Source organism: Crassostrea angulata, chromosome 9 (assembly GCF_025612915.1).
Source record: "Crassostrea angulata isolate pt1a10 chromosome 9, ASM2561291v2, whole genome shotgun sequence".
Classification (NCBI taxonomy): Eukaryota; Metazoa; Mollusca; class Bivalvia; order Ostreida; family Ostreidae; genus Magallana; species Magallana angulata.
The window spans coordinates 14798434-14820415 of NC_069119.1; the positions used below are offsets into that span (position 1 = coordinate 14798434).

Consider the following 21982-nt stretch of genomic DNA (forward strand, 5'->3'; position numbering starts at 1 on the left):
TTAGCCAACATTCTGAAATTCTCAATTCCCACCTGGCCAACATTTTGATTTTCACATATGAGTGATCAGGAGGCTATAGTCTGTTTTCACATGTTAATGTATTTGTTATCAATTACCTGAGGCTAGTTTGTTGAAAACAAATAAGAAAAAATAGCATTTAATTTGACCTTGAATATGATAACCAGAATAGATAAATAAAAATAACCATTTCTTTTTAAATATACGTGTAGATCAGCAATTTTCTGCAAGATCATTGCACGAAACATTTTATATGTTGAAACCAATACGCGGGCACTTGCATGATTAAAAGGTTTATGTAAATAATTCTAAACTGTTTAAATTGGATGTATAATTATAATATGTATATATAAATAAGATCGATTAGCAGTTTTTAAAGAATATACTAGAAACATGTATTACTATTTTGTAATGTAATATTATATTTAATAAACTTTGACATTACAATTTAACGCAAATAACACAATACTGTACCTCATGTTCATGTGTATTTTAATGGTTTGAGAGAATAAACAAATTGAAATTTAGAAGCATTATTATGGCCATTAATTTACAGAATCGAAAGCCTGAACATTATGAGTTCTTAATCGTTTTATTGACTGCTAGTTGAAAGATATAAAAAATCAAAATGCCAAATCTTCAGATACAGGTCAACTTTATAGAAAATGACAACGGAGGATTTTATCTTCATAACACATGATGTATTGATCATCATACAACGAATCTTATTAAATGTGAAGTATACACCTTTAAAAATATAAGCAATGTACTCTAGATTTTTTGTGTTTTGTTAATTTTATATTCTGTAGATTGGAATTAAACAAAATAATCATAGAAACCAAAGAAAATTGAAAAAAAAAGAATCGAAATATGACCCATATGATGTATAGTTAAAATTTCAAACGTGATTCTTACATAATTACAATATTTTTTTAATGCCAAGTTTAAGTTAGGTCAGCTTATATAATTATCTCACTTTATGATGAAAACAGACAAACCATGATATTTGTACCCTACTTAAGGGCATGAATTATAGGAGAATATGTAACAGTTCATTTTTTAAAAATAACATTTTCATCTGAATTTATCGAATAAAATAAAGTACTGGGACATAAGCTCAATTTATATGTATTATTCTGTAGGCCAACAAATATGTATTATTTCTCCTACTTTCATCTGAAAACGGACTAGAGCTTACCTGTAATTAAATTCTTTTGTTCTCCACCTGCATCCCATTTCAACTTAACCAACACAAATCTACCTGTATTTTACATGTATTTTTTTTCAAAATGTTGGGTAAGTGGGAAGACACCGGTTAAATTTTACCCGGCAATGTTTATTCTGATTGTATAACTGTATTTCGTTAAAAAAGTAGCATTAATCGTATGTCTCAGCTTATAGGAGGGTGTTGCACCTTACATACATTGATGCAAACTGATTCCTTAGTTTTTAGTTGCACTTAAGGTATGGATTAATGACATGGAGCGATGGCACTAGATTCCAAAAGAGTTACCCCTCTTTCAGGTACATGCAAGAGCATGTACAAATGACATGTTTTACTCGAAAGCTACCTTAAAACGAAAGTAGCCAGAAATGTTTAAAAACAATTAATGGATGGATGTGTCTGTCCTCGTTTTTTGTTCAATTTTCAACAATTTATTTCTTTGATAAAGAAACAATAGAAACGGTTTTCAGTAAAACCTTTCGTTCCGCAAACCTCTCAATAGATGTCAGTTTTTAAAATACGGGTTTTTTTCTCCAATAGGTAAACTGTTGAAATGTTTAATTTGAACCATGTAGATAAGATATATTTTCCAGTCTGTAAGACTAAGAAGAAACTGTTTTCTTTTTGATAGGGCTTATTCAAACTTTAGTTCAACCCAGACTTATCTATTAAATTATTTATCATGTTTTCTTGCACGGGCAAAATTGAAGGATAGTTATCTTTTAAAATGGCGCTACACCCGATTTAAACCCTATGGATCAATACGGCATTATTCTCCTGCTTTTGTAGATTTTCAATGACCCGAAGAAATCCGGTCGATAGCTATATAGGTAATCAAAGTTTAACCAGGAAGAAAAAATACGTCTGAACGTTTAAACCATTCCATAGTCACATTCAAGTGAAAAGAAGCGGACTGCTAGAGTAATAAACTTCCTGAATCTCTTTTAGAACTAAGGATTTAACAATTTGCGATTTTTTCCAGGTATGTTTATAAATTCTACAATATTGCTGGAAAGCATTTCTCCTGAAGGTTCTTGAAATATGTTAAAATGTTTTTTCCACAAATTGTTAAGATATATTTTATCTTGTTCAGACTTATTTTCAAAATGCACTTTTAAAAATTTTTTTTAACCCCTTCCAATACTTTTACTTAGGATGAATAATTAATCCAATTTGGGAAGAATTTAAAGTTTGTCTTTAATTTGATACAAAGACAAGCGTCAATTTATTCATGTTGCACGGGTGAATTGAATGAAAACAATTACGCCTTTGTTGTATTGTTTTAGAATGTGAAATCACAAGGAGGTGAAAATGAGTGACCCAGACACTGCATCCACTTCTCGCGAGGACGAGACTACTCTGCGAGAAAAAGACGTAAGTTTTCCATACATTACAGGAATTTCATTGTCCATCCACATGTAACAATGTTGGTTTTTTCGTAATGGGAATAACGGGGTGGGTGGGAGTGGGGGGGGACGGAATCTTCCAGCAAACATATGTTGGATCGATTCCCTACAGTACACCTAACAATTTTTGTCTAATAAACTTAAGTATGTGCACGAAAGGGCCTCTTTCGGCATATGCGCAGTCTAAGAGTCTGTCGGGTGAGACCTTAGGTCTGGGTCCATTGTATGTCTTGTTTCAGATCGCATAACAGACAGATATTTAAATTGTTACAAGTTCTAATTTACGCATTAGTGACGAACGGATAGAGACATTAAGAAGTTTGTGTTGAAAAGATCGATTTTTTTTTTGGGGGGGGGGGTTAATTTATCTAATTTAAACCTGTTGTTTGTTCAAGCTTGGTTGCTATTTAAAATAACTGATAAAAAGATAAAAACGTGGAGAACCAATTTCTAAAAAAATCGAAGACGTGTTCAGTTAGGGAGTTTACAAAATGCAGATATAAATAAGACATTTTTTTTCATTCTGAACACTATAAACTTTAGCCGATTATAAAACGTAAATTACAAATATTAAATAAAATTAATTACAAAAATGTCGATTTTTATACGAATAAATATACCATTAAACGGTTATTAAAGAATATTTTGATCCAACTGTTTTATAGATAATTTAATTTACGACTCAATATGAAACAATTCAAAGGATCTTGGTCGTCAACGAAGTATTCATCAGATCTACCTTAACTTTTAACATAATAATGATTTTAAAGCTGTTTTAATATCTGTATAGCTGTAATATTTGAATATTTTCCTTTATTCCCATACAGACCTCTTCTGTTTAAGGAAATCAATAAAGTCTAAAATTGTCTTAAATATGAGAGCTAAATAATCAATTCCATATCGTTGTAGAAGGTTTATAAAATGTAAGTTACAGTCGACATTCTCGGTAAATGAAGATTTACTTTCTTCTATTATGTCAAAAAGGGCGATTGTTTGGATCAACATATTTCATTTGTTTGTTATTTGTTCAAAGAAATCATAATACTTGCATCTCTCTGTTTTTGGGGAAAATATATATATAAAAAAACCAAACATGTTTATAGCAAACTGTATGTCCACAAAAAGGGACAATTTGTTGAACAAACTATAAATTTATACCTAAGAAAGCCGAATGGTCAACTAATTAACCATCACGTGTTCCTGCATATTTAAAATGTGGTGATTTATCTGACATTAAATTAGTGCTTAAGTAAAGAAAAAAGTCCTTATTTCTGAGCGTTAAAATTTGATCAACTCCCTTCATCTTTTCACAAAGGTTTTTTGTAAAGAAGATACAAATCGTCACGAATACCGAGGTCTCTTAAGCTCTTTCATAGTTTATTATGCGATCCCGATTCAGATGGACAAACATGCCGTATCTGAATATACATAAGAAAATTCAATTACATTTGAATGTGTGTGTAAACATACAGTGTTTTTCTGCGACGTTATTCAATCTCTTCGCAAACAGACAGAAAGCCAGACATACGAAGCGACAGACTGAACAATACCATTTCTATCTTACGGAGTACGAAAATATTTAGAAAAAAAAAAGATTTTCAGTATTATGCATGGGGTATACAAATACTTGAATCACTTGAATCAATGTGTATTGCTTGCCAGTTTTATTACGTAGCAATAAAATTGTAAGGGTTATATAGACTTGATCAGATTCCAAGTAGTAAAAAACTTAAACATGTAGAAAAAAATCGGCAATATTGCTCATTAAAATCTTACCTCCATTTCTTGTGTCACTTAGAGGTTAAAACTTTGAGTTATAGACTAAAGACGTTAAAATTGTGCATGTTGTGCTTTGCCTTAATTCACTAGATGTTCGTCAAAAAAGATAAAGTTTATTATGTCTATGGTCTAGATTAAATTTTAAGTAGCTTCATTCGATATAATTGTTGACCGATGCAGACCTACAGGCTATCTTTAATTATGTGTGCATTGTTATAATTTTAAGCCCCCCCCCCTCAAAAAAAGGAGAAAAAATATAATAGTAAAAAATAACAAGATTAATTATTACAAAATTAGCCTTTAGAATTAAACACGCAATATTTCTTTTATTCATTTTTTTTAAAATTTATATTTTGTTGTTTCTCATTCGCATTTTTGTTGTTTCTCACGTTGAATATTTCTCTTCTGCAAAAAGCAATAATTTACCTATCAGAAACAACGATAAAAACTATTGCCACCTTACCAACAGCTTGACAAATGAAGTTTACGACCCAGTACATACTGCAGAGTTAGTTTGACAAGCGCATGCAGTTAAAATGAATGCTTGTAAAGATTGATCAAGATCATCGGGAAAAAAATAATAATCAATCTTAGAAAACCAATAAATTTATGCTTGTAAAGGACCATGGTCTGAAATTGCTCAAAAGTGCAGTGTTCCATGCGGTGTTCCGTGCATTCAATGCAAATAAAAGCTAGAGGCCCAAATGCATGTGCACATAGTTAAACTGGATTACATTGAAATTTATCAAACTGATTAAAATTCTAGATCTAAAGGTTGGACGCGGATAACGATATAATACAGTATAGAAAGTATTAATACAGCTATTCCAGCTGATTAACGCCATTTATTCAATAAAAGGTTTAAATGTTATGGTGCATCATGCGAATATTAATTAAGCAAGCATTAAGTAGTGCAGAAGAAATTAATGCATTATCTGCTCACGCCTAATTCAATCATTTTTAATGCAATTATCGCTTCTTTCATACCCCGATGATCTATCAACGACAGCAGCATTAATGTTAATAGTTTTAAACAACATCTGTATAAAAACTTCTCCTCAATTGTCTATAAAAGATATACAAAAAAACTCAATATGTGTATATTTTAATAGCAATAAGTAGGTTCAAGGAAGTTAACTATATAAGCCAAGCATTTCAAACTGAAACATACTAATTTTGACATACAACACTTTATGTACTATGTCAAAACTATTACTCTAGCCACTATACTCGTAGCATTTATTTACATTTTGAAAATTTGTCTTAATGTTGCATTTCAAATTAATACATACTTATTTTGACATACTTCACTAAATAAATGTCAAATGTAAAAAAGGTCAAATTGAATTAGTTTGTAGTATAAAAATGAATGTTTAAATGATTATTTTTGCATTTATTATACAATTGATTGTTTTACATTCAATTTCAAATGTTAATACTAATTATAAGCTTTCTTTTACTTCCCATACTTTCAAATAAAAAAATAATTACATTATGAAGTATGTGAATACCTTTGTCACATTATCTTTTAAATCTAAAAGTACATTAGAATTTAAGGATGAACATAGATCGACTTTTTCTTCCCAGGATTTCAAATGGTCATTTTTTCAAGCAAAAATTGGCGCGAAATAATAAAAAATAATAAAATGGTTAACAAACTTACGATAAAACATCATTGATTAGACTTGCATACAGATATCACACATACTCATTTGTTTTAATTCTTCGTCCATTGAAACAATGTTTGCTGCTCATTTAAGAGATAGCTAACACTTATAGAACCTACGCTGCTTCTAATTTGCACCCAAGTTTCTCGGTAATCAATGTCGCACTTGTGTGCTTTAGTGATGCAAGCAATATAATTCTTTCTCTTTGACAGATTCTCGCAATTAAACTTCTTCGAGCCATAAGAGAGAAGAAAGTCTCGGAGGCGAAGAAAATATTGACAGAAAACCCAAACATACATTACAGAGATAAGGTAAATCATACATAAAAACGGACTTCGAACTCTTGCACATTATCTACGAATATGAGTTCATATGTACTGTTTTGAAGCAACAAAGAAAAAAAACCATAGAGAAGTTCCCTAGAAAATGTCATTGTTTTTTAATTTCCTATTTTTTTTTAGGTCACTGTAGCTCATATCCCAGGATATGTCTCATTTTTATATTTTAGAAATACGTATATCCTTGTGCTTTAACTATCGACGCCACCAAATTCAATGTGGTTAAAAAGTCGAGTTTATTTGAAATTTTGACATTTGACAAATCAAATAATAAATTGCATATTATCATAATTGAATACATATTAAATTTCAGACCGGATGCCAAGGTTTACACTATGCAGCGCAAGAAGGTTTTCTAGATCTAGTCAAAACACTGATAGAGGAAGGAGCACATGTCAACTGTTTTGATCAAGTACGTAAATGCAAGTCTACAATCGAACAGTTCAAAATATCTTATGGGGGGATTAAAATCACCATTTTGGCCTGTAGAACAATATTTTACACGCATTCTGATATTGATTTTAAATGCCACCTCATTGTGCAAAACAAATACTGTTTGTTTGTTACTCTTTTGTCCTAAAAATAATTTATATTTGATTTCATGTTTACATTGTGGTCTTTAAAACCTTGTTCGAAGACAAATTGCGCCTACATTCATATGTATGCCAATTTTTTTTAGCATATCATAGAAGTTTTACAAATTTACAAGGGAGACTAATTATATACTTTCAATGAGTCAATTTAAAAAAAATTAAAAATTCCTTGAGATTGAGAACAAGAAGACTATTTGTTAGAAGGAGGTGCACGAGTATGCGATCCTAACAAAAAACTAAATAAATGAGAAGCAATTATGTATAATTTTTATAGAAATGTGCATTTTTAAGAGTACATGATAACATTGCGGTTTTTCACTTCAAAAAAGATCTTTACAGCAAAACTTTCAATTTTTTTCAAATAATTATAAATTCAGCCAATTCTCACAACAACAGCAATGTTCAAGATTCCTTAACCATTTCATTAAAGTTAAAACAGCACATAATTTTTTCACGTGTCGTTTAAATCATGATGATTTTTGAAAAATTTAAATCATGTTAAACAGTTTATTAATAAAGAGTCAACGAGCGATTGGATGTTTTGCGTTTTAAACATATATCATTGCAAATCTTTAAATAGGACGAATTTGTTACTAAAATGTAAAACCATGAATGATTGATCTTTCTTTGATACATTCATTCGATTGTTCAGACAAATTTTCATTAATTTATGATCTTTTGCTTGCAAAACTTACATATAGTAACAGTAAGAAAACAAACTGAAATCTTTAAAATCATTTAGAGAAATTAAATTATACTACATTTATATGTTGCCATATTTTTTATGAAAAAAAAATTTACATACACCAAATGCAAAGGTTGTAAAAAAGGAATGCTGAACTTTTCAAAAGAAAACATATTAGATAAGTACTGTGGTTTCATTAATTGTCAAGGGCATCAATTTTCGTGGATAAAGTGAAAACCACAGTTCAAGGATACGTAAATTCGTGGCCAATGACCCTATCAATAACAAATGTTAATAATCAAAGTACTGAAAGTACTGTTAGACGGTGGCGTCGTTTGAAAGTGGCATATTACATGTAACAATGAGTGATGTACATCGTATGATATAATTATTTTTGTCGAAAACCGCGGCCAGTATCGCATACATGTACTAATACTTAACGCTTACTCGTTTCCTACATGGATAATTCTGTGGAAATCGTAGCTGTGATCTCACTCTACACTTTACAAATGCTGTGTCTCTTGGTCGTCATCTTTTGGGAAAACCCCAAAGATTTATCACAGTAGTCTTTGTCGTATAGAAGATTGTATCTTTATTTTGTATCAATATGTTGGTATCTATATCAGTTGACATTAAAACCCCGTTTGAATGGTTGCCACCACATATTGAATGAATAAATCAAATCCAAAGCGATTTCATCACAGTACACCCAAATATTTGATTGTTTGAAGAAGGGGAATTTTGGTTTTTCCCTTTTGACCTTTGGGTTGACCCCGCAAAGGGGAAAAACTTTTGAAAAGTGTTGATTGGACTATTGTGCTTTAAATATATTGTAGATTTCTCAAAGTAACAAGAACAAATAAAGCTTTGGTATGATAAAATACTAATTTTTACTAACTTTTTGGGGATATATATATATAGTATGTTAATTGTCCCTCTCGACAGCATTTTCCCTCATTTTCTTCACGGGGAGAAAGTTGCAGTCTTGTGGATCATCACATTTGCTTTTTTTCCTCATAGTCAGTTAATACATTTAGGTGTAAAGAAAACGGAATGGGTTTACAAGAACCTGTTTGATAAAACTGGTATTGCTTTTGGAATGCACGTCATCATGAAACTGAAGAGTAAATCAATATCTTATCATCGACTTTAGTGGATTATTTCCATTTGCTCACAACGAAAGTGAATGAAAATTTAAAAAAATATCATACAACATTCGGTCGCGGAAGTTTCATTAATCAACGTTTTAAACATGTTTTCTATTGTATTTAGCTATAGATTTATTCAAATCATTTGAATGAATTCGGGAAAGTCACATGTATATTTTATCGCTTCTCAGTACACTTAAACACGCATAAATTACTTGCTACATTAAACTTTTCTAGTAAACTTACAACAAATATTAATCAATTATACAAAATAAGTTTTTAAAAACACCAAACAAACAAAATTCAAGATGAACGCACGTTTTTCTGACCGTACAGCTGTGTATATAAAGAATATGGGGGGATAAGATGGCGCAACTGCCCTTTTGGTTTAGTCGTAAAATACAATTCCAAATTTAGCATTTTTTCAAATGAATATATTTGATATGTTATTATACAAGTTTACAAAATGGTAATTTCTAACTCTAATTCAGTTTGAAATATTTCAAAAAGATAAGAAAAAAATTATAAATCTTTACGTTTTGGTGGTATCGAACCCACAACCTAAAATCCCAAGTTCTATAAAGTTTCCTAATGGCTGGTGCTCTAACCACTGAGCCATTTCATTCACAACACAAGTGCGTTGTTTAAATGCTATATGCGACTATGACCACGGATTTACGGACTTGTATTATATTTCTAAAACGTTCAATTGTTGAGCTACAAAATGACATTTTTGAACTGTAGTGGGTCATCTCTTCACATTTTTATTGAGTTCAATCGGTTAAAATTCCATTAAACCACATTTAGACTGTAAAAAAAAAATTTTTGAGCTAAGACCCACTCTATGAAAGAAAATGCATTGAAGTTATAAAAATATAAAAAAAAAAGTTTTGACACGCATACACCAGTTTAAATCAATATATTGCAAGTATTTAAAATATTTAAAGATTACAACCCGATGTTACGTTAAATATACATTGTTTTTAATTATTTTTTTTAAAAGTATTAGATTTAATGATATTTTAATTTTGCCGTATCTAATCATTCCTCATATGGGCATTTTACACGCCTTATTCACCCATCTTCTTTGATTTTATTCTTTGCATGTACCAGACAATAGATCTAGGGTTCGCAAATCCCGGCAATATTTTCGGAAAGCTATATTTCTGTATCTCAGCAGAATTCTAGAGTCATCTATGAAGCATATTTTTTTGCCTTCATGTTTCATTATTTATCGCAAATATAGCATGGATGTATACGCTACGGCCGATGTAGCATTGCGTTAAGTGATGACACTTTCTAACCGATGTGTATTTCAATTGCGAGTCGCAACAAACTGGCGCATTTATATATGCCCGCCTATTTGTAAATGCATGTTGACAAAATGCTGCTTACACTTGGAAACAAATGTCGAAGAAAGTTCATAATAGAGTTGTACTCGCGAGTTAAAAAATATTTGAGAACAAACCGGGCGATGTTTACGTAAATATGTATATAATGTTATCTGTTAGGGAAAAAATGCCCCCAAACCAAAGAAAAGATTTTCTAACACATTAAGCAGGGACGGGCGCATATGAATTAATGTCATTATTTGTACTTCGCTCATTGAATTGCGTTATTCAGTTCATTGTAAAAAAAATTCGACAGAAACTGTTTAGTTAACAAAATTATTATATCTTACATTACCGTTCACAATGTACAATAAATGTATATGGAATATCGCATGTTTTTTCTCACAAAAAAGCTAGCGTTTGCTGCAAATAAGAGATACACGAGCTGACACGCCGTAAAATCCATAAGACGTTTTACAGCATATGTAAAAAAAAATCTGAACAAAAAATCTTTGAAACATCGTAAAATAAAGTTCATAAACATTTAAAATGGCGACTCAATTTGCACGTGAATTTTACAATCCGACGTCGATTAGCATGTTTGAGAGAAAGTCAGCAGCAAGTAAAGCGTCAACATCTGCAGTAAATATTGTCTGATGAATATTGAGGTGCCTGTAATAAAATTAATGTTTCTACAGACTGAGTGAGGTACAAAATAAGGTACATTGTAAATCACAGGTCAGTCGAAAATTTAACACATTTGTATCTAAATTTAAAGTTTTTTGTGTGTTTGAAAACACATGCACACTTGTAGAAGAAACTGTGCCATTGATCGGTTGAAGTTCAATAAAATGTAATTTATGTAATATTCATTGTCAGTATCTGTTGTGAAATCTTTGGAATAAGCTACAACAACAAAAAATATGCTGCTCAACTAAAACTAATGCGTTGAAAATGGCTGAATTTATCGATGAAGCATAATTGCTGAAATATGAAATGGCAAACCAGTTTAAAAAGTGTGTTTCTGACAATTATTTATATCATAGAAAAACAAGAAGCAATTATTGTGAGATCTCTTGACCAATTATCGCAGTGATATAGTTTATGTAGTCCTGATAAAGAGTTAAACGTCAAAACTGTCAGTTGGTTCTTATATATATATATTATTAATACCGCGTAAGCAGATAGGGTAACGGCTCATTTAAAATAAAACACGATTTCATTCATTATTTAAATGTATGTACAAAATAATTAGCAGCTATAATGCTTAAAATATCTGATAAGATTAAAATTAGTTCTCATACTGAAATCGACACGTAGATAAAATATTGTCTGTATAACACTGCATACATGTACCTAACAGAGTTATCGTTCGTTATCCGCTAGGGTCCCCGTGAGAAATACTCTTCCGGTCAGGACCGTAGCAATAGACCGTGGCTATTTATAGCCACCGTCTAAAAAATGCACTTCAATGAATATTTAATTTCGTGGATCAATAAACAACGAAATCCACGAAAATTGGTATTCAACGAAAATTGATGAAACCACAGTATTTGATACTCAGTCTGATATTTTTCCTTAAAGAACGGACAATCTCCTCTACACAAAGCCAGTTCAAGGGGACATGTAGACGTTGTAATACATTTAGTGGCCAATGGAGCCCAGGTTGGATCGTTGGATTGGGTAAGTATTTATCTATTAGTCTTGAAAACTGTTTATTTTGTCAGAACGCTAAATATATAAATGTTAATGAATATCAAATTATAGAGATTAAAGCAATTTTCAACATATTTGTATCTTTTTGGGAGGAGAAAAATCAACAAGAAATGAATTAAAAGCTATACAAAGAATTCACTCAAAAACTGGTAGAATAATTGAAATTTAGGTAAACAAACCATATTCTTGCATAGTTTGAGCTTTGTTGAATGCTGGACATTCATAATTAAAAACTTCCGCATTATTGATTGCCATCTTTTGGACAGAATAATCACACACCATTTGAGAAAGCAGTAATATCACGTTCAGTTAATGTGGTGGAGATTCTTCTCATGTTTGGAGCGGAGCCAAACCTGCAGGATTGGGTAAATAGACATTTGTACAGTAACACTACTGACGTTATTGAACATATTTATTTACAAATGGTTAAACGCTCCCCCGTGTTTTTATAATTAAAATGTTGATTTCTTTAATGCGTCATACAGTGTTCATCAATGGTTTATCTCATTTACTTGCATACTCATATTTGCCCACTTTTAAAATGTGTTTTCTTCTTTAAGATAACTCTAAATTAGAGATAAATTATGTCGTATGTTTTATTTTAAGTCATGGACGATGGAAAAGTTAGGAGAGAAAGAAATAAAGATCCAAGAACTCATCACAGACCACGTCCCACTAGTGCCCGGATATAAATACGAGTAAGTCCCATGGATAATACAGCGTTTCTTTGTTTTAAACTACGGTTTGCAAAGATTTCTCTTATAATGATCTAAAACCTTTAGCGTAATTAGTTTCTTTCCCTTAGTCTTAAAAGGTTGAAAAAACTTATATGATATGAAAAATTACGTTTCAATTCCTTCAAATAAAAAAAAAATCTTTAACAGACAATTTTTACAAATTGATTTTTCAATTATTCAGTGATTGTTTCTTTGTTACCTAGTAATAATTTACAATTTCAACATCCAAGACAAACTTTTTACATTAAGTAACAACCTTTAACAAAATTCAGGGTTCTATTTCTTTGCAAATAAATTTTGACAGGCAATGGGTATACTTTATACTTACATGTAGCAGAAGCTAAAAGTTAAGAGAAATTATAGATCAGTGTGTGTTGGTAGACATGTTTATACTTATTGGCGAACCAAAAAAGTTGACACTGGCATCTTGTAATGAACGTGATTAACATCACATTTCAAATTCTCACGTTTGTTTCATTTTCATTTACACTTTTTTCGTCGCATATATTACAGGGGTATTCAATTTGAAGTTGTCTGTGCCAAGCCAAATGAGGACATTACCCTTGAGAAATTACGACTGACACTCTGCGCAATAGATGTGCGGAATTCCTTTATTTTCTTCTGTCGAAAAATGCAATCCGAGTACACAGAACTGAAATCGCTTTTGCACGAGGATCAGACACCATACAGTGATATGTTTGAGCTTCGGACATGGGGAGCCACTCGGAAAACCTTGTCGCTGAAGGTTATTGTAGAAGGAATTCCGAAATGCAACGAACATCTGTTCGTCGTATCACATGATAGACAAGTAGGACGAGTTGATAACTTCATTAAAAACGAAGATGAAAATGTAAGATTAAAGGCATTCAAAAATTTTACAGTTACATTGAACAGTCCCCTACAATTTCAATTATTTACAATATTGTTTCTTTTATAAACAGACAACAGAAGTTACGTTGACAATAAAAATGAACACCAAAGGACCAACACAATTTGCTATTGCCAGCGTCTTTAAGAAAGAAACATTCGCAATTTCGGAAGATGAAGTCGTAATTAAGCCAACTGCCGAACCAGAGGCGGAAATTGACATTCCAAAAGGAACGTTCGATAAAGCAGCCGAACTACAACTTAATGTACGTCTTTTTTTTCCAGATATATGATTATCATTATACAAGTAATAGATTAAACATATATCAGAACAACTGTTTAACTGTTTAAATAAACAGTAATTTGTTTCAATTTCTTAGCGTTGACCATATTAAGATTATCAAATGGGTATATGTTTATTTGAATAACCTTAAGAGTACATGACATTTTTATAAAAAGATATCTGACTTTAATGTAGTGAATGCATGCGAGATATCATTGTTTTTTTAAGGTGGTTGACACGAACGATGTCAACGAGGACGAGGAGGACGAGTCTGGACCTCTACTGATGACAAACGTCATCGACATGTCCATGAGTGATGGTCAACAGCCCAAAGAGGAGATAGTGATGAAGCTACCAATCCACAAGAAAGGGGACGATGTGGAGGAGATGTGTGTGTTAGCCACATCAGAAGAGGACCCGGATGATGTAGATGATTGGGAGGTAGAGTTAACGTCAAATCAGTTAAATTCGTGGAGGCTTATTTTCACGACAGTTAGTAATTGCGGACTGTCGATTTTCGTGATCTACTTTAAATTGTCAATAACTAAAATTAATGATAGTCATTGTGCAAAGATATGCAAATATCAACTTACATACATTCACATAATGCCCAATAAGATTTTGAAATCGAAAGTGTGATTAAAACTAATCGGGAAAATGCTTAAAATTTTTCTTTCAAGAAACTATATGAATAACAATTTAATTTTGTTATAACTATTTCAACCTCGTGATATAACATTCAGTCGAGCTATGAGCTACAGTGCTATCTTTTTTAAATAACATTGCAATAGTCTTGATAAAGTAGGATGATTAAAAAATCTATAACCACGATTTATGGAGATAAGAAAACTCTGAGAATCAGATGAGAACCATGTGTCAGATTGCTTTTCAATCGTTTCAAATATTTGCGACTTTGAATTTAATTCCGATTTTAATGATTATTTTTTTCTATTTCATCATAAGGTACACTCTACAGTTTTTATATCATTGTTAGTATTAATTCGTATCTAAAATAAATTGTAGGTTATTGAGGCTCAGACAGATTCAAAAGGAAAGGCTGCTGTCTTCAAGATAAAACACTTTTCTATGTAAGAAATTCTGTTTGCTGTTAGACATTCATTACAAAATATTTTATCCTGAAATAGTTTCAGACTAATACTTTTTTTAACCATGTATATAATAGCATCATTATGCATTATGTCATAGTCAAATTATCACAATTTTATTTATTTTATTTTAATAATGAATTCATCAGTTATGATTTTGTACATTTATGCACACAAGTATAAAAAATGATGCAAGCATACTGCAACTAGCTTTTAGTTATTTTTTATAAGCAATATATGCATTTTGCATTGTAATCCTTTAAACATGCAAGTATTGTTGTGGGAAAATAGCAATTAAGCACAATCACGTAGGCTTAAATCGTTAACTCATTAATTTCAAACATTATTTTCACAAATGATATGTCCCATTTAGTCAAAGTTCTCCAAGTCATTGTTGAAAGAGTTTAAGATTTACAGCTATGCTGGAGCCAATAAGAAGAAAGTTTTGGAGGACAAACAGGCAATAACTGAAGCCATTGCACGGTCTATCAAGAAGGAGAGGAAGGTGGAATTTCGACTTTTTACCAGATTGGAACAAGAAAGAGGAAAGTTTCAGTTTATCTTAGAATGCTGGACTCCAAAAAAACTTAAAAAAGGCGGAAAGTCCAGATTTGAGAACGATGGATGCGAGGTCATAGACTTACCTGCAAAATTGTACATCGTTGATGAGAACCAGACTTTCAAGGTACTTTGATAAGGAGTTGTTTGTTTAAAAATATTCTTTAAGGACCTAAAAACAAAATGAAGTAGTATAGTGTTAGCAACACTTACTTAGTAAATAAAAATATGATTCTTGCTACAATCAATTGCTACAATGTTGTAATTTTATTTAAATACGACTTACAGCAATGACAATACATTTGAAATTATTTGGATTATATAACGATTTAAATATTTTGTAAACTGTTTTTGCTACATAATTGTAAAATTATCATTTTGCTTTAAACATAATATTGTTCTTGGATAATTTTCATATTTTAAATGTTGCAATGTATAAGTAGCACACTATAATGTAATTCTATTAAGAATTGCAACTATATATGTATGTTAATTAAATGTTTATTTTTATTTTATTTCCATGAAAAATTTTTTTGAAAAAAAAATTACGAATAAACTTGATATTCTTTTAAAAAACCCTGAAATAGTGTTTGAGCTACATGTATATACCCATGGAAATTTATTCATTCGAGAAATTATTCAAAGGCAGCATTCAATTTCATTTCATTCGTTTTTAAAATCGGAATAACTTTCATGCGTTTAATTTGAGCCACTTTTTTAACTCAAAGTCCGATTGCACTTGTTTTTTTATCATCAAGAAAAACTGCATCACAGAAAAATAAAGTTTCTTTTGTGTAACGAAACATTTATTTACTGCATGGCTATAAAGACAAAAGCAAGTTTATTTTCCCCTAAGACAACAACTACATGAATATCCCGATCATTTTCTTTATTAAATAAGAAACCCTATGTGAAAATTCAAATAATAATAATTATTCTTTAAATATTTTTCTGTAGATAAAATCTGAACCAAAATATGATTTATCAATGGCTTTTAAGCATTTGGTTTTTTTTTTTGTTCAAACAGTTGAGATTTAAAGGCAACTGCAGGAAGGTTTCGAGTGAAAACACAACGAAAGTGAAAGAGGAAGGCAACAACGACGACGAGACGAATGAAGAACAAAATGAAAATGAAAACGAAGATGCAGACTCTGAAGATAATGACTTTGTTATATTGGACTTCGTAGGTAAAAAAGGTAAGGTTCATGTAATAAAACATTTTTTTTTATCTCAAACAAAATTTGATATGCAAAAACATGTCATATATGTTAACATATTATGACAATTACCGGGACAATCAAGAAAACTTTCGATTGTGTATTTGGTTACAGACATGGTACACAAGTTTTATATCATTAATGAAACCTCCTAAGAATATATTTGAATTACTTGCCTACAAATTCTTGAGACAAATCGTTCAGAACTGTTAAAATTACCTAGATTTTATGTTTACGATAATTCAAGCGACAAGCGATAAGCACGAGCTATGATAATTGTGAAGTCATGAAACAGAATTGAACGTTTTCGCTATTCTATAGGTTCATGTAAGGAAACATATTTTCAAATGTAAATAGTGCATTGTGACGTCACGTTTTTCCCTCCGTCTCAATTCGGGTGTACAAAAATTTACACCCGGCTTGTTAGCCAAACAAATTTTGTGTTGCAAGCTACATCGGATTTTTTTTATTGTGCTGGCACGTGATTGGCGAGAAAAAAAATCAGACATGTTTAATAGAATTTTGAAAATGAGTACTATATATATAATTTATGCTATTTAGGTTATTCATTTACTATTGTGGACATGATTGTTCTTGATACCGAGAAGCCTAGTGGAAAGGTGATCATTGATAAGGAAATTCGAACCATAGAAATGATTGAGCAGATAGTCAGCGAGCCAAGTGGTATCTGCAAAGGAAAGGGTCAGGTGGTCCCCGTAGAAAACATAACATTCCACTATGAAGACCTTGCAGAGGTTGCATTTGGAGTTAAACTTCCACCACCACCTAAGCCAGTGAGAGAGCGTAAGAGCTTAGTAAATCTAGTGGGCCTCTGTTTCAATATACAATAAAATAAACTACATGTATTCTTTATATAAATTTTAGATATGGCTTATTGAGACAAACACTTATTTAATTTCCATTATAGAACTTGATTTTGATAAAACTAACTCTTTTTTTATAGCTACAGACATTCAAATTCAGTCTTTGGTGGAAGAGAAGAAATTGGAAGAATTCGTCGAAAAAACGGACGCAGAATATCCTAGTAAGTTTTGTATAATTCACCAATCGCTCCTTTTACTAATCATTATTTATCATTCAAAGGACTTATCTATACTAACCCACAAACATAGTCTTACAGTGTTAGTGTTGACACTTTTTATGCAATTTGCGTTTTTAAGGCTTTGTCCCGGGCATGGACATGAAAAACCTTAAGTCTATTGGTGTCCAATTGAACACAGAGGAAGCAAGAATATTTGGTAAAAATTTAGGCCTCAACAACGACGACATTGAGGACTTTATGAAATTACCTTTTGGGGCTGTTTTCATGATACGAAAATACCGAGGCAGACGGCCCCATTATTCTCAAAAAGTGAGCATAAAAAGAGCTCTGGAGGCGATTGATCGCCACGATCTTGTTCCGCTTATCATGCCCGAAGAGGCAGAGAAAAATACCAATGCTGTTGCACGGGATGTTGACATTGGAAAAAATGACATAAATGGTACGCCAGATGACGAAGATGTCAGAAATAAAAGTGACACAAATGTAGAGAAATCAAACGAGGAACCAACAGCACAAGAGAATAGTAGCGTCAAAGAAAACGTGCAAGATATTGAAGAGACATGTATTCCAGCACAATTTGATGAAAAACAAAACGAACAATTCAATGAAACAGTTGGTCTGGAAAACCACCAAGGCGACGAATGAACGAAAAATCATTCTCTTACTATTGCATTTACAAAACTTTCAAAGATAAACATTGCATTGAATATGATTTTTTGTCGTTGGATATATACGGCATTAACTTAAGTACATTTACTATATGTTAAATCGTCAATTTTATGTTATTTGCAAAGCTTTGTAATTTGTTGGTCTTTTTTTCTGGAGAATTTGTTATTGTTATCTACGGGTACACATGAATAGGTTTGTTAGTGGTTTTATGGTGTTTGAAATTGTACATGTATTTTAGTGAAATTGATTCTTGGTGAACTTTCGTGCATTGGATAATTTTTAATTTCTTTCATATTTTTGTTTACTTTTTCAGCTGATAATAATCAAGGTATTTTGAATTTAGTATGTTCTGAGCACTACACCTTCATATCTTCAAGAGTGTTATTTCATGACAAATGTACTTTTCTGTTCACTGTTTATAGATCTAGACACTGTTTTAGCACCTTCTGTTTGCATTTTTATCATTTCCGATCTGATGATTCAATGAAAACTGATTTTATAGCTTGACTCGTAGACATAGTGTAGAAGATACTTGTTGTATACACTTAAATTTTCATATAGTCTCAAATTCAAGTTCAATATTTCACACTTTTACCTGGTTGTTATTGCACGAATTCCTAATACTAGTTTGTGATGTTATATTCTAATAAAATTCAGTATTGTTAGAATTGTTATTAATATTTGGAAGGCATATCCTTTGTAAAAGACTCAATTTTATATAACATTTTCCCCTTGAAAGACAGTAAACTAGCAAACTTCCGATATAGAATGCAATTACTTTGAGGATCAAAAAGGGCACCTCAGGACGACTTTCTTTCTGGTGATGGAATGAACTTTGTGTGGTGCAATCAAAGCATCAAGCTTTCTATCCTTACCTCCCTGCAAAGAACATGGCTTTATTACCGTAGATATGATCGATTTTCCTACAAACAGATTAGTTCAAATCTTTTCTATTACCGCTTGAGACTATTGCGTGCATTATTCAATCCAATTTTTGCTTCCACGAAATGTTTCCAATGAAGTGTACAAGAATTTATTATCAAAATGTCATTGAAATAGAAAAGAAAAATTAAAAACACCTTGTTATTAAATTCGCAAATAATGTAAATCGATTTCACGTTTCAAATAACCTCTACCTTCAAATTAGAAGAAACAAACCATGATAGAAATATGGATAACCTTGCTTCATACACAGAGCGTGTGTCTTCTACAGCTGGTAAGTAAATGTGGTACTCGGAAATTCATAATATCACCGTTGTTTGACTTTCTTGTATTCCAAATTGCTCACATTGACCCAAAAACTAAAATAAAATTCTACTTCCATAAAAAATTATTCACATCCCACATAAGATTTCTAATAAACCTAAATTCTGAAAATAAAATTTTAAAAGATTGAAAGTATAACTCTAGAGTGCCAAATCTAACCAAAAATTAATTATTTTGATCTTATGATTAAATTCGAAAACGTGACTACGAATTATTGGAAGATGCATTGCAAATTAATCAATGTAGTATCGATGCAAACAAGCTATTACTGTATATTCCTCCGCATTTTTTGACGTTGACATGCAAAATGTTGATAAATATATTATATTGATATTTCATGTAAGTATACCACAACATAACAAATTAAAAACATTTGCACAAACATGAAAGGACCATGGATCACATCGTTAACCTAAGAAACATCAGCCAAAATAAATCAGTTTAAGGAGCCATTCACTTACTATTGTATGAAAATATTTTCACAGTTTTCTCTATACATTTTTCTTTTAAACATTAAGCCCCTTTTAGTAACTTAATGATTTCATAATTATTTCACATTTTGAGCATTGCAATTTTCAGAGAGATCTTTAACAACTGTAACATGAATATAAAACTGTGCACCCATTGTGTGTTGTCCAGAGGCTACACTAAACAATTGAGAATCATTATGAAATTTGAGTGTTTTGAGAATCATATGAACAATACCCACCCCCTCCCCCCAACCTCTCGCCTCATTGTGGGTTACCTCTAACCCGAAGGATCATGATTTTACAAACTTGAATCACAAAATGCTTCAACAGAAGTTACCGCTTTTCTGGCTAATTGGTTTTAAGGTAGAAAATTTTAAAAGAAGACTACATATACCTCTGAACTAGGGATGTCAACGAGTACTCGAGAATTCAACTATCGCTCGGTCACAGCGATCATCGACTAAAATTTTCTTAGTCGATTACTCGTAATAAAGTGAATAAAATTGAAAAATATTCTTTTTTTCTTAACGCGGCAGTTTTTGTTCTACGAATGTTGATAACAGTTTTTCTTTTATTGACATGTTTGATCCGCAAGTTACGCTCTCTTCCATCGATGCCCCTGGTGTATTTTTGAAGCGGATAATAATTAATCTCTTTTGATTTACTTAGACAGACACAAACCGTTATTTGAGAACAATCTGTGTTTCCTCCAAGTTATACATTGGATGAGATGTTTGTATAATCAAAACTTTAATCATGTCAATAATAATCTTTAGGCGTTTGTTTTTATAATCATTAAACTTTGATTGTTGATTAGGCACGGACAATGACTTAGTACCGTGGAACAGGGTCTTTTTTGATTTGCCGAAGATGATACGGACCTCAATTTTATGTAAGAGTCATGAGAAAAAAGGAAAAGCCAGGCATTTTTTAACGGAAATATAGATAAATTACTATCAAATTTATTTTAAACCAAATACATTTAGTATATGTTATCATAAGTTTGTAAATATTTTTTAATTTAAGATGAGATCAATGTGGCAGTAACATTATTTGATTAAAAAAAGACTCACAGTTTCAAATACGCTTAAATCATCGAGTACTCGACTATCGCGCTACTACAGCCTCCGGTCAATCGACTAAGCCAACCGAATAAAATTGACATCCCTACTTTGAACACATTTGATCGCCTCCCATTACGGCCCTACCTTACCCTTTAGGATTATAATGTAAACAAACTTGAATCTCTTCTACTTAAGGATGCTTCCACAGAACTGACTGCTTTTCTGGCCAATTCGTTTTTGAGAAGATTTTGAAAGATTTTTCTACCTAGATGAATTTGAAATTATTTGACCCACAATTGTTGTCGAACCCTACACCCGGGGCTTATGGTTTGAACAAACTTGAATCTACACCACCTGAAGATGCTTCTATACAAGTTTTAGCTCCTCTGAGTAATTGGTTTTTGAGAAGAAGATTTTTGGAAAATAACGACACATTCATTTGATTATTCTTTATCTATCCTTATAAGGAGTGTTAAACGTTTTTAACGCACTTACACCTCATCACCCACCAATACTTTGTGGAAAAATTATTTGAAATTGGCCCAGTGGTTCTGTAGAAGAAAATGTCAAAAGTTATAAGACGGATAAACAGACAGTGAGACAGAGGAACGACAGACAAGGTCGGGTGGCCAGCAATGAAATATTCAGATCTGCCTCTAGGTTTTAGGCATGAATAGTCTTAGCCATTATATCAATTAAGCATGCAAAAATTTTAAAAGACAAAATTAAATTGAATATTATCCTATATTCTTAATGCAGAGCTTTTCTTTTCAAAA

At 31.5% G+C, this 21982-nt stretch overlaps 1 protein-coding gene across 3 annotated transcripts in view; it reads left to right on the top strand.

Annotated features, from left to right (window-relative positions):
• Window positions 1–2067: 2067 nt before the first annotated feature.
• LOC128162835 (uncharacterized) overlaps window positions 2068–21982 on the top strand; it is a 28061-nt gene continuing 8146 nt past the window's right edge. Inside the window, exons 1-17 of one of the 3 annotated variants that reach the window (XM_052826237.1) lie at window positions 2068–2225; window positions 2530–2617; window positions 6308–6406; window positions 6747–6845; window positions 11775–11873; window positions 12173–12271; window positions 12513–12604; window positions 13157–13493; window positions 13585–13776; window positions 14022–14234; window positions 14817–14881; window positions 15317–15584; window positions 16485–16653; window positions 17236–17478; window positions 17639–17719; window positions 18720–18734; window positions 19554–19622. In XM_052826237.1, coding sequence (XP_052682197.1) covers window positions 2555–2617; window positions 6308–6406; window positions 6747–6845; window positions 11775–11873; window positions 12173–12271; window positions 12513–12604; window positions 13157–13493; window positions 13585–13776; window positions 14022–14234; window positions 14817–14881; window positions 15317–15584; window positions 16485–16653; window positions 17236–17478; window positions 17639–17719; window positions 18720–18734; window positions 19554–19622 — 2203 coding nt within the window. In that variant the 5' untranslated portion in view covers window positions 2068–2225; window positions 2530–2554. Of the gene's footprint in view, window positions 2226–2529; window positions 2618–6307; window positions 6407–6746; window positions 6846–11774; window positions 11874–12172; window positions 12272–12512; window positions 12605–13156; window positions 13494–13584; window positions 13777–14021; window positions 14235–14816; window positions 14882–15316; window positions 15585–16484; window positions 16654–17235; window positions 17479–17638; window positions 17720–17855; window positions 19075–19553; window positions 19623–21982 lie in introns of those variants that run through there. The other 2 variants (XM_052826235.1, XM_052826236.1) reach the window with 2 other exon arrangements.